At 45.4% G+C, this 13570-nt stretch overlaps 1 protein-coding gene across 1 annotated transcript; it reads left to right on the top strand.

Moving 5' to 3' along the window:
* The first annotated feature begins 8507 nt into the window (after positions 1–8507).
* Positions 8508–10129, top strand: LOC145016168 (uncharacterized). Its single transcript, XM_078974567.1, has 5 exons — positions 8508–8595; positions 8706–9197; positions 9340–9496; positions 9550–9667; positions 9746–10129. The coding sequence occupies exons 1-5, from the start codon at positions 8508–8510 to the stop codon at positions 10127–10129; spliced, it is 1239 nt and encodes a 412-aa protein (XP_078830693.1).
* The last annotated feature ends 3441 nt before the right edge of the window (positions 10130–13570 follow it).

The raw sequence follows: 13570 nt of genomic DNA, 5'->3' as shown, positions 1-13570 counted from the left end.
CGGATGCTTGGTCAGATAGGAGAGAAGGAGCATTATGAATTTATGTGTAAATTCAAAAATGGGTACCGTGTTGTAACAGCCCGGAATTTCAGGTAATTCTTTAAATTATTTTTGGGCACATTTAAGAGGGGACTCGGCGAGTAGGTGCATGACTCGCCGAGTAGGGCCATGGTCTTGGTCGCAGTCGCAGATACGCGACTGGACTCGACGAGTCCAAATAGGGACTCGGCGAGTCGACGCTGTTTCAGCTGAACCCTAGCCGTTTCATTTCTGATCGTATATAACGATCTTATGGCCGTCATGTCGCGTCTTTTGGCCGATTGAAGATACCCTGGGAGTGTGTGAGCATCTGAAGCAAGAGAGAGGACTTGAGGAGGCTTGAAGAGATTGTTAGACAAGGAGGAGCAAGGTGGTGATCAAAGGAATCGAGTACTGGAGGTTTGGAGACACAGGGAACACGTTTCCAGGTAATCTTCGGATCGAAATCTGTAACTTTTACGTTGTATGCGAGTTTAGGGTTTAGGAAACCCATTTAAGGATTTGTTAGATTATATTGTTGTTATAAGTGTTTAAAAATCCCTGTAATAGTATATGTGAAAGTTCAGGAAGCCCCATATCTATATACTTCGAAATCATGCGAAATACAGGAGGCAGCGGATTGACTGCATGGCGAGGACTCGCCGAGTCCAATGATCAGACTCGGCGAGTAGCTTGAAGGTTCACTAGGGCTCGCCGAGTTGTTCTTCAGACTCGGCGAGTAGCTTGAAGATCTACTGGAACTCGTCGAGTCGTTCTTCAGACTCGGCGAGTGGTGTCAGGGTGTCTATACTCGTCGAGTTACCCTTTGCACTCGACGAGTCCGGTCAAGATTGACCGTTGACCTGTATATAACTTAGTAGGGTCAGTTGTCTTGTTTGATAAGATCATTAACAAAGGATGTGGTATTATAGGGAACCTGCGGATTAGCGGATTTTGTGCGAGTAGCTCGAAGGGTTTGTAGCTTGCATACTACGAGGTGAGTCTTCTCACTATACTTCACCCGGAAGGGTTTGACTGTGAGACCGGAAGGTCGTATGTGTTATATTCATGCTATGTCTAAAGAGGTAGATGCTTTATATGTGATGTATGCTTATATGTGATGTATGCTTATACGGGCCGGAAGGCGAGACTGTATGTGATAGAAAGGACGGTATGATGTATGACTTATGTGCTATGTGTATTATGTTACATGTGTTATGTTTTATACTATCATGGGCCGGAAGGCAAAATACTATGGGCCGGAAGGCAATTTAATATGGGCCGGAAGGCGATATATATTATGGGCCGGAAGGCGATTATGTTACGGGCCGGAAGGCAATGTTATGTGGACCGAAAGGTCCGGGCCGGAAGGCGTATGTGGGTAAGTCGTATACTGGGGAACTCACTAAGCATTTATGCTTAATAGTTGTGTTTATGTTTTTTTTTCAGGTACTAGTGATGACCGTGGAAAGGCGCCGGCGTGACACGTACACACTGCCACTGTTGAAGATCCTGGAGATTTATTTGTTATATTTTTGAAATAAACTTGGAATAAACCCTTTTGTCGAATAATGATGTTTTGTTTTAAATGAAAAATTTATTTGAAAATTTGAGCTGTTACAATTGGTATCAGAGCCTTGGTTTGAGGGATTCGGGTGTACCTTTGGGTACAACTGAACTCAGACCGGGGATTTGAGGAAAAACTTTTTCTTAAAAATAATAAGGACATAACATTTTATAGAGGGTAAGGCGGTAAAAACAAGGGTGGAACAGTGTGTACGAGCAGCCAGCGTCCGAACGGTAAAGATCCCCAGAATACCTTACGATGTTATGTTATGCACTGAATTATGAATTGTTACACATGCTAGAAGACTAGGTATACATGATAGGACTAGAATTGCCTGTTTTGTGATGCCTTAGTCTAGGGAGATTGCTTATATGAGATATTTGGTAGCGTGCAAGTAGATAGTGCATACTAGAGGTAGAGTACTCATTATTCGGGATTTGAGGAGGAAGATTTGGGACGAATACTGATACGGTGTGGTCGGTAGTATTGGGCCCGTACTATCGAAGGCACCGGATCAGTGGAAGACTCAAATAAGAATCCCTGGAAATCGGAGACTGGGTAGGGCGCGTATCGAGTACAATTGTACTTGGTGGAGTCTCTGATGATTTTATGTTGTATTTCAGAGACATCATGGTTATCACACGCAATGGGGCGAGTTCGAGCGGTGCGAGTGACGAGGAGATTCGTCAGATTATTCAGGAAGAGGTAGCTGCGGCGGTCCGGGCTGAGATCCCGGAGATGTTTGGGTCTATTAAGACCACGTTGATGGAGGAGTTTGAGGAGCGGTACGCCGCACTTACTGAAGCTGCAGTTGCTGCCGCTACCACAGCGGTGGCTGCTGCCAGGCCGCAAGGGGGTGATTCATTACTATTCAGGGAATTCAGCAACACGAAACCCCCTGAATTTGATGGGACGCAGGATCCGATTGCAGCTATGAGGTGGATTGCCGACATCGAGGGGTGTTTCTATACTTGCTCATGCCCGGAGCACTTGAGGGTACGGTTCGCCTTGAACCAGCTCCGTCTGGGAGTGAAGGATTGGTGGAAGTTCGTGACAGCGAACTTCACTCAGGCAGAGATTTCGGCGGTGACATGGGAGAGGTTTACGGAGATGTTCAGGGATGAGTACGTTCCCCCGGTAGAGAGGGAGCGATTGATTCAGGAGTTCTTGACCCTTAAGCAGGGTACTGATTCCGTGGCAGTGATCACACGGAAGTTTCATGAGAGGGCAATGTTCTGCCCCGAGCTGGTATCTACGGAGCAGTCGCGGATGAGCCGCTATTTGGGTGTTTTGAAGAGGGAGATTCGGGAGTTTGTGTCAAACTCCACCTATCGTACTTTCACTGAGCTTCAGGCGAACTCCAGGAAGCGCGAGATTGAGTTGGAGACTCAAGCGAGGGAGGAGGCTGAGTCTCGGCAGGTGGATCGACGGCCGGCCCAGTCTCAGCCGGCAGCCAAGCGGACTAAGTTCGCTGATTCGAGGATGGGAGGTTCGAAGGGTCGCACTTGCGCGAAGTGCGGCAAGAGTCACGAGGGGGCGTGTCGAGCTAGTGGTTGCTACAAGTGTGGCAAGGAGGGACATATTGCCAGGGATTGCCCTAAGGGGTTTATGGTTTGCTTTCACTACAACCAGACAGGCCATCGGAAGGCCGAGTGCCCGCAACTTTGTCAGGGAGCTACACCTACTACCCGGACTACTGAGACCCGACCGGCGAAGGTCGAGGCCCCGAGGGCTCGCGGGAGAGCCTTTCAGCTGACTGCGGAGGAGGTCCGCGCTGCGCCCGATGTTGTGGCAGGTATGTTATCATTCACGTATTTAATTAAAGGTCGAAATGTTATGCTTATGTTAATGTATGTGTAGGTACTTTCCTTGTGAACTCTATGCCTGCTCTAGTATTATTTGATTCGGGTGCGAGTAGATCGTTTGTATCGTTAGCTTTTAGTCAGCACATCGGTATTAGCCGTGAGCCGTTAAGTTGGCCTTTGAGCGTTTCTATTGCGGCTGAGAGGGTGATTTGTGCTACGGAGGTTCTTAGGGGATGTGTGCTAGAGATCTTCGGGGTCGCGTTTCCGATTGACCTCATTCCTATTGCGATGGGTGATGTCTGTGTCATCGTAGGCATGGACTGGTTGAGCCGATTCAGCGCTGTCATCGACTGCGAGCGTCAGCTGGTGACTATACGAGACCCTAGTGGGGGAGTTCTTACGGTATACGGCGAGGGTACCCGTTCGAGATCAGCTTTTTGTTCGGCCGCTAGGGCGAGGCAATGCCTACAGCGGGGATGTAACGGTTTTGTGGCGTATGTGATGGATACGCGGGAGAGTTCCGAGAGACCGAAGACATTGAAGGAGGTTCCAGTGGTGCGCGAGTTTCCAGATGTTTTTCCCGAGGATTTGCCGGGAATACCTCCTGCGAGACAAGTGGAGTTTGGTATCGATCTAGTTCCAGGGGCTGCGCCTATTGCGAAGGTGCCTTATCATCTTGCACCTCCAGAGATGCAAGAATTGTCCTCGCAACTTCAAGAGTTGTTGGGGAAGGGATTTATTCGGCCGAGTAGCTCGCCGTGGGGAGCACCGATTCTGTTCGTCAAGAAGAAGGATGGTTCACACCGGATGTGTATCGATTACCGGGAGTTGAACAAGGTGACAGTTAAGAACCGCTATCCGTTACCGAGGATCGATGATCTATTTGATCAGTTGCAAGGGGCATCTTGGTTTTCCAAGATTGACTTGAGATCAGGGTACCATCAGGTAAGAGTGCGGGATGAGGACGTCCAGAAGACAGCCTTTAGGATGCGGTATGGGCATTACGAGTTCGTGGTGATGCCTTTTGGGCTCACCAATGCCCCAGCAGTGTTCATGGATCTCATGAACAGGGTATGCAGGCCGATGCTGGATCGGTCTGTGATTGTGTTCATCGACGACATTCTGGTGTATTCGCGGTCTAGGGAGCAGCATGAGGGACATTTGAGGGAGGTCCTTGAGGTACTGAGGTCGGAGAAGCTATATGCAAAATTCTCCAAATGTGACTTCTGGTTACGGGAAGTTCAATTTTTGGGGCACGTTGTAAATCAGGCAGGGATATTGGTCGATCCGGCCAAGGTGGAAGCGGTGATGAGTTGGGAGGCACCGAAGTCACCTTCGGAGATCAGAAGTTTCCTTGGGTTGGCGGGGTACTATCGAAGGTTCATTAGGGACTTCTCCAAGATCGCGGTGCCACTTACCAAATTGACCCGAAAGGGTGTTACATTCTCATGGGGACCCGAGCAGCAGACTTCCTTCAAGACACTTCGTCAGAGACTGTGCGAAGCACCAGTACTGGCTCTTCCGGAAGGGATGGAGGACTTTGTCGTATATTGCGACGCATCGATTTCAGGACTGGGTGCAGTGTTGATGCAGAGGGGCCATGTGATAGCCTATGCATCGAGGCAGTTGAAGCCTCACGAAGCGAGATATCCCACACATGACTTAGAGTTGGGGGCAGTAGTGTTCGCCCTCAAAATTTGGCGTCACTACCTGTACGGGGTTCGTTGTACCATATACACGGACCATAAGAGTTTGAAGTATTTGATGGATCAACCCAACCTAAACATGCGTCAGAGGAGATGGTTAGATGTGGTTAAGGATTATGACTGTGAGATCCTATACCACCCAGGCAAGGCTAATGTGGTAGCTGATGCATTGAGTCGTAGGGCGGAGAGTACTCCATTGCGGGACGTATGTTTGAGATTGACGGTGATGACTCCGGTATTAGATACTATTCGTGGGGCACAGGCCGAGGTTGTGAAGTCTGGGATGCAGAAACAGGAGAGGGTCGTCGGGTTGATTTCAGAGTTCGTTACGGATGGGCGGGGACTTCTGACATTTCAGGGTCGGATCTGGGTGCCATTCGTGGGCGGTACGCGTGTTACTTTGATGGAGGAGGCACATAGATCGAAATTCTCGATCCATCCCGGTGCTACGAAAATGTATCTGGATTTGAAAAAGGAGTACTGGTGGCCTTGCATGAAGAGAGACGTTGCCTGGTTCGTTGAGAGGTGTTTGACCTGCCGTAAAGTTAAGGCCGAGCACCAGAGACCGCACGGTAAGTTGCAACCCTTGGAGATCCCTGAGTGGAAGTGGGATCAGATCACGATGGATTTCATCACCAAATTGCCGAAAACTGCCAGGGGAGTCGATGCGATTTGGGTGATTGTGGATAGGCTAACAAAGAGTGCACACTTCCTTGCCATTAGTGAAAGTTCATCAGCAGAGAAGTTGGCAGAGTTGTACGTGAGAGAGATAGTATCTCGGCATGGAGTGCCGACCTCGATTGTTTCGGATCGCGATGTACGTTTCACTTCCAAGTTCTGGAAGAAATTCCATGAGGAGTTGGGTACTAAGCTGCATTTTAGTACCGCATACCATCCCCAGACCGACGGTCAGAGCGAGCGGACGATTCAGACATTGGAAGACATGCTTAGAGCGTGTGTGTTAGACTTCGGGGGTAGCTGGGATGCGCATCTGCCGTTGGCTGAGTTTTCCTACAACAATAGCCATCATTCGAGCATTGGTATGCCACCTTTTGAGTTGTTGTATGGTAGGAGGTGTCGGACTCCCATTTGCTGGGGAGAAGTGGGACAGAGAGTGATGGGCAGTACAGAAATTGTACTTCAGACGACCGAGCAGATTTAGCGTGTGAGGCAGAGGTTATTGACCGCCCAGAGCCGACAGAAGAGTTATGCGGACAGACGCCGATCCGAGCTCGAATTCCAGGTTGGCGACTTCGTTCTCCTAAAGGTTTCTCCTTGGAAAGGGGTAATTCGGTTCAGGAAGAGGGGCAAATTGGGGCCCCGGTTCATAGGTCCATTTCGGGTAATTGCAAGGGTAGGTCGGGTAGCTTATCGGTTGGAGTTGCCAGCAGAGCTGAGTCAGATTCACAATACCTTCCACGTGTCGCAGTTGAGGAAGTGTATAGCCGATGAGGCAGCAGTGGTTCCGTTAGAAGATATTCAGGTGGATGCGAGCCTGAATTACGCCGAGAGACCAGTAGCTATCAGGGATCGGAAGATCAAGGTTCTACGGAACAAGGAGATACCTCTGGTGTTGGTTCAGTGGCAACATCGGAAAGGATCGGAGATGACTTGGGAGCCGGAAAGAGAAATGCGGGAGCAACATCCGGAGTTATTCGCAGAATGAGAGACTTCGAGGGCGAAGTCTAGTTCTAGTGGGGGAGAGTTGTAACAGCCCGGAATTTCAGGTAATTCTTTAAATTATTTTTGGGCACATTTAAGAGGGGACTCGGCGAGTAGGTGCATGACTCGCCGAGTAGGGCCATGGTCTTGGTTGCAGTCGCAGATACGCGACTGGACTCGACGAGTCCAAATAGGGACTCGGCGAGTCGACGCTGTTTCAGCTGAACCCTAGCCGTTTCATTTCTGATCGTATATAACGATCTTATGGCCGTCATGTCGCGTCTTTTGGCCGATTGAAGATACCCTGGGAGTGTGTGAGCATCTGAAGCAAGAGAGAGGACTTGAGGAGGCTTGAAGAGATTGTTAGACAAGGAGGAGCAAGGTGGTGATCAAAGGAATCGAGTACTGGAGGTTTGGAGACACAGGGAACACGTTTCCAGGTAATCTTCGGATCGAAATCTGTAACTTTTACGTTGTATGCGAGTTTAGGGTTTAGGAAACCCATTTAAGGATTTGTTAGATTATATTGTTGTTATAAGTGTTTAAAAATCCCTGTAATAGTATATGTGAAAGTTCAGGAAGCCCCATATCTATATACTTCAAAATCATGCGAAATACAGGAGGCAGCGGATTGACTGCATGGCGAGGACTCGACGAGTCCAATGATCAGACTCGGCGAGTAGCTTGAAGGTTCACTAGGGCTCGCCGAGTTGTTCTTCAGACTCGGCGAGTAGCTTGAAGATCTACTGGAACTCGTCGAGTCGTTCTTCAGACTCGGCGAGTGGTGTCAGGGTGTCTATACTCGTCGAGTTACCCTTTGCACTCGACGAGTCCGGTCAAGATTGACCGTTGACCTGTATATAACTTAGTAGGGTCAGTTGTCTTGTTTGATAAGATCATTAACAAAGGATGTGGTATTATAGGGAACCTGCGGATTAGCGGATTGTGTGCGAGTAGCTCGAAGGGTTTGTAGCTTGCATACTACGAGGTGAGTCTTCTCACTATACTTCACCCGGAAGGGTTTGACTGTGAGACCGGAAGGTCATATGTGTTATATTCATGCTATGTCTAGAGAGGTAGATGCTTTATATGTGATGTATGCTTATATGTGATGTATGCTTATACGGGCCGGAAGGCGAGATTGTATGTGATAGAAAGGACGGTATGATGTATGACTTATGTGCTATGTGTATTATGTTACATGTGTTATGTTTTATACTATCATGGGCCGGAAGGCAAAATACTATGGGCCGGAAGGCAATTTAATATGGGCCGGAAGGCGATATATATTATGGGCCGGAAGGCGATTATGTTACGGGCCGGAAGGCAATGTTATGTGGACCGAAAGGTCCGGGCCGGAAGGCGTATGTGGGTAAGTCGTATACTGGGGAACTCACTAAGCATTTATGCTTAATAGTTGTGTTTATGTTTTTTTTTCAGGTACTAGTGATGACCGTGGAAAGGCGCCGGCGTGACACGTACACACTGCCACTGTTGAAGATCCTGGAGATTTATTTGTTATATTTTTGAAATAAACTTGGAATAAACCCTTTTGTCGAATAATGATGTTTTGTTTTAAATGAAAAATTTATTTGAAAATTTGAGCTGTTACACGTGTTTTCATCATCAAAAGAGAGTTCAAGTGAAGCACATACAAGCCGACACATATATGATTATGTGGAATCTTGCATTCAACAAGTTGGTCTCGAGCATGTTGTTCAAGTTGTGACCGATAATGCCACGAATAACATGGGAGCGGCGAAGTTACTAAAAGAAAAAAGACTGACTATTTTTTGGTCATCGTGTGCGACACACACCATTAACCTCATGCTCGAAGGTATTTATGTTTTCTTTCTTATATTATTTACTTAGTATTTTAGTTTTAACATGGTTTATTTTATAATATAATTCATTAATTTGTTATTCAATCGTGTTTATTTCTTGAAGGTATTGGTGGACTTCCAAGGTTTAAGAATGCCCTAGATCAAGAAAAGAAACTAACCATATTCATTTATGCTCACACCAAAACCTTGGCTATGATGAGAAACTACACCAAGAAAAGGGAAATTATTCGATCGGGAGTCACGAGATTTGCTTCCGCCTTTCTAACATTACAAAGCTTATTTGAAAAAAAGGAGCAGCTAAAACATATGTTTTCTAGCACCGAATGGGAGGAGTGTAAATTTTCTGGTATGCCTAAAGGAAGAGCCTCATATGGGACGGTGACAAGTCTCCAATTTTGGGCTGGTGTGACACAATGTTTAAAAGTGCTTTCCCCTTTGGTTAAAGTCATCCGAATGGTTGATGCGGATTGGAAGCCCTCAATGGGTTTTGTTTACGAGGATATTAAAGTAGCAAAAGAAGAAATTATGAAAGCTTTGGGTGGTCAAGAGAAAGCTTACAAGTCTATTATAGATATCATAACCAACAAGATGAAAGGTCGGCTAGATTCAAAATTACATCTGACGACTTATGTTTTGAATCCTTATTATCATTATAAGGATTCACAACTTCAACATGATCCCGACATAATGGATGCGGTTCTTGAATTTTTTGATACATTACTTTTTTGGAGATTTAGAGATGCAAAGACAAGTCGTGACTATTGACTTGCCAAAGTACAAGGAAAAGGTTGATAGATTTGGAGTGGAGCTTGGATATAAATCTTGTATGGTGAACAATGCCGACTTTGATCCGGGTAATTTGTTTCTACTTTTATTTGCTTATTTTATAAAATGGTAAAATTTTATATTTGTTAATTTAATAATGTGTTTTTGTTTCAAAATTATAGCAAGATGGTGGGGACTTTTTGGTGGCTCGACTCCTCATTTAACAAAGATTGCAATGAAATTCTTTCTTTAACTAGTAGTTCATCGGGGTGTGAAAGGAATTGGAGCACGTTTGAAGTGGTTAGTTATAAAGTTATAAACTTTAATTCTTTAAATATGAAAAATGTTTTTAACCATTTTTTGTGTGTACCTTTATAGGTACATACAAAGAAACGAAATAGATTGGAGACAAGTAGATTGAACAATCTTGTTAATGTTCAATTCAATGCAAATTTAACGGAAAAAAACAAAAAGAGAAAAAATAGGACTTTGGAAGTGCTTTTAGCAAATGATTCTCACTCGGCTCAAGAAGGGATTGTTGATTGTAGTGATCGTGATGTAGATGAAGTCGACCCCGAATCAAATATGGAATCGATTGGTGAAGCTCTCGGGACTAATGATAATCAAGTATCCCATCAAAATTCAACAACTAGGGAACTTTTTGATGAAGATTTCGAGTCCGAGAGTGAGGAACAAGTGTTTGAAGAAGGTGAATATGAGTCGGATGGAGTTCAAATATTAGAAGAAGTCGGAGGAGATTAGAAGAAGATGAACATTTAAATCAATGAAAATGTGTTTTTTTGGGATTATTAAACTCGTTATGGTCTTGCAGTATGATGGTCTATTACTTAAATGTTTTTTTTAATGACATTAATTAAATGTTTAATTAATAATAATAATAATAATAATAATAATAATAATTAAGGTTCTCCGATTAATCGGCGATTAATCCCCGCCAACACCGATTAATCGCTTGGCACCAGTCAACTGCCGAGCGTCCGCCGAGCATTTTTTACAACCTTGATTGTCACCTTACCCTTCTCCTTGGCATCTATAACATAGGTGATGTACCCTGCATAACCCTGCTGAACGTAGCGTCTCGCTCTCACCGCTGAACAAAGGACTGGTCCGCGTTGTGGCCTCTCGCCCTGAATCACTAACTCTCCCCCACCGGGAGTGCAAACCCTTAATAACTACAACTCCCAATCAATCACTGCCCCATTGGGGATCAACCAATCCATACCACTATAACCTTATTCCCTCGCAAGGGAATAGGAACCAGGTCTACTAAAAACTGTTCATCAAATAACTACAACGAACATTCTCTATGTACTCTCGCGACCCTGACGGTCCTGTCATCCGCTATCTTAACCTCAAGTGGACAATCCAGCTCCCTCGGAGCCCTGCTAAACCTCTTGCTAAGCGCAAGAGAAAAAAATGATTGGGTAGTCCCCGAGTCAAACAATATTCTAGCTGAAATGCCGTTCACTAAGAACGACCCTATACGAAAACATATAACCATGAGAAACAACCAATATCAATAAAAAGATAAGAGGAAAAATACATACCTGTCACCACATCATGAATTGCTCGTGCCTCCTCTGCTGTCATTTGAAAAGCTCTACTCTTCACCACTGGTGCCTCACCCCGGCCCTGACGGCCGTCTGTAATACTCAATGTAGTAGGGGCAGGTGCCGCCACCTTCCCTGTTGTTGACAAACTTGGACACTGGGACTTTTTATGTCCCCTCTGATTGAAATGGAAGCAAGTCAGACCAGATGTTGTGGTGGTAGTGGGAGTAGCTGTACAATCTCTGTTTATATTCTCGGTCCGTCCACACTTGTAGCAACCGGGACTCCCTCCCTTGCACACCCCATCGTGAAATCTCCCACACTTTCCATGCCGACTGTGGCTCTGCTATCCTCTAGATCTGTGATCTGATACCTTGGGTTTTTTGCCCGAACTCCCTGTACCAGATGCTGCCTTTGGCTTCCTCTTCTTCTCCATTTCCAAATCTATCTCTCTCTCACGAGCCATAACAATCACATCATCCAACGTTTTACAGCTGGACTGGCTCACAAATTGGTGGCTATCACTCCCTAACATCTCATGATAACGGGCCTTCTTCATTTCCTCTTCAACTACGTACTGAGGAACGAGAAGTGCCCTCTCCTTGAACTTGGCGGTAATCTCCACCACTGTCTCTGTAGTATGAGTGAGATCCCCAAACCCCTAGCTAACTACTGCACCTCAATAACTGGTGCAAACTTGGATATGAACCTAGTAGTAAAATCAGCCCAGGTCATCACATCAAGTGCTGCATCATCCCTAATGACATGCCCTATCTCCTCCCACCAATCTCATGCCCTGTCCTTCAGATGACAGGATGCTAGTCTGACCTTGTCCCCCTCGGGACATCTGATGGCGCGGAAATCGTTGACGACATCAGCTAACCACCTAGTACTCGCTATGGGGTCTCACGCCCCATGGTAGTCTGGAGCTCCACAAGCCCAGAACTCCATGAAGGTGAGTGTGCGCGACCCTATCATGGCCGCCACCTCAGCACGGAATATGCTCAACCTCTCGTCCATCAGCTCTAGAATACCCTCCTTGATCGAAATGAAGATCATAGGAGTCTGCTCAAGTATGGTGCGAGTAACCTCTGAGGTAAGGAACTCTTTGCTTTGCTCAGCTAGATCCTCGGCCCCCGAGCCTGATCATCATCCCTCGCCGGCTCCTGAACTGCCGACTGTTGGCCTAGGGCGTAAAACCACCATTCTGAAAACACATCATGATAAACGTCAGAAACACTGATATATATCGAGGGATCGCTACTACTACAAGTTTCCTGGTCTCATCTCAGCCTTCCTCGATTCAAGTACGAATCCTCTCCTTTCAGTAGTACAGGCCCATACTACCTTCCACATCTATCCGTACTTTCCTCAAAAGTGCCTTGACATCCACCAAGTTACTTCTACTGCTACTGATCTCTGATACTCTCATCCTAGGCTTTCCCTAGGGAGATCTTTGACTCCAACCAAACCAATCCTTAGCTGCCGAGGGCCTCCTTGTAATGCCAATTAGCCATCACCTGAATACCATCACATGTGACGAGGCTCAAATAATCCTTCGAGTAAAAGACTCCTCCCTACAATGGTTAGACTCAGACGAGAGCAACACAATAGGGCCAAAACCAACACTTTGAGATTATTCAACCCTGATCACATGTGACGTGATGTATTCATCTAATGGCTAACTCCCATCACCCAGAGTCCCACAAGGCACAAAGCAAGCAACACTTGGACATAGGAAACTACTCAAGCAAATCTATCCTCATAATGAGAAACTGTACTAGCATACAATGTTGAGCTCATACTATTAGGCATAACCTAAACATGCTATCCTACTACTGTCTACTCAATACTAGCATGCAATTATCATAAAGTTGGAACACATATAGCAGGCACATAAGGCATCCTCCTAGATCAATATTCCTATTCTAGCATGTTGTTCTACTTAAACTGAAACTAATAATCATAACATAAACTTGCATGGGTAATTTGGGAGTACTTACTTGAGCTCGGCTGATTGCATGTACCACACCCTTTTTCTCTTTTTCAAAAACTCTTTTCTTTTTAAGTTTTTTTCTCAAAAGTTTCTTCCGAAAATGTTTTTATTTTTGAAAAGCTTAAGGATTTTTGGTTTAGCTGAGAGAGCCCAATAAAGATTTTTGATCCATCAGGGCCCATATATGGTTTTTCGGCCCAAAAAGATTAAGTGAAAGAGTTTTCGGCCCAAAATTATTCCTAATAAAGGCATTTGTCCCATTAAGCATTAAATAAATTTTCACAGCCCAATAAGGTTCTTACGATCCAAAACTATGTTAATTTAGAATTTTCGGCCCAACTATGGCTCAAATATGGGTTCTCGGTCCATAATAAGGTTAACTAGGGCTTTTGGCCGAAGAAGGCCCTATAAGAAGGCCTTGGTCCATTAGGAGGTTTGAACCGAGAAGTCAGGGTTAATACCACAAAGTTGAGTGATCATAGCTTATTGGGTTAGATTTTGGGCTTACAAGAGCAAGTTTTGACATGAATCACAATTTTGGATGTATAAACCTATATAACACTGATGCTAATTTATACTACATGTAGTCTTACATAGATACACAAAGGAACTATCTTGCACATGGATAGGAAACCT

Source organism: Lactuca saligna, chromosome 9 (genome assembly GCF_052625555.1).
Source record: "Lactuca saligna cultivar CGN05327 chromosome 9, ASM5262555v1, whole genome shotgun sequence".
Lineage (NCBI taxonomy): Eukaryota > Viridiplantae > Streptophyta > Magnoliopsida > Asterales > Asteraceae > Lactuca > Lactuca saligna.
The sequence above is the reverse complement of the archived record's forward strand: the minus strand, read 5'-3'. Positions and strand labels throughout refer to the sequence as shown.

Excerpts from the sequence above, each read along its gene's own strand:
- LOC145016168 (XM_078974567.1), top strand. The coding sequence starts at position 8,508 with ATGGGAGCGGCGAAGTTACTAAAAGAAAAAAGACTGACTATTTTTTGG. Across the intron at positions 8,596-8,705 it reads CATTAACCTCATGCTCGAAG|GTATTGGTGGACTTCCAAGG; the intron begins GTATTTATGTTT and ends TATTTCTTGAAG. Across the intron at positions 9,497-9,549 it reads TTTGCTTATTTTATAAAATG|CAAGATGGTGGGGACTTTTT; the intron begins GTAAAATTTTAT and ends TCAAAATTATAG.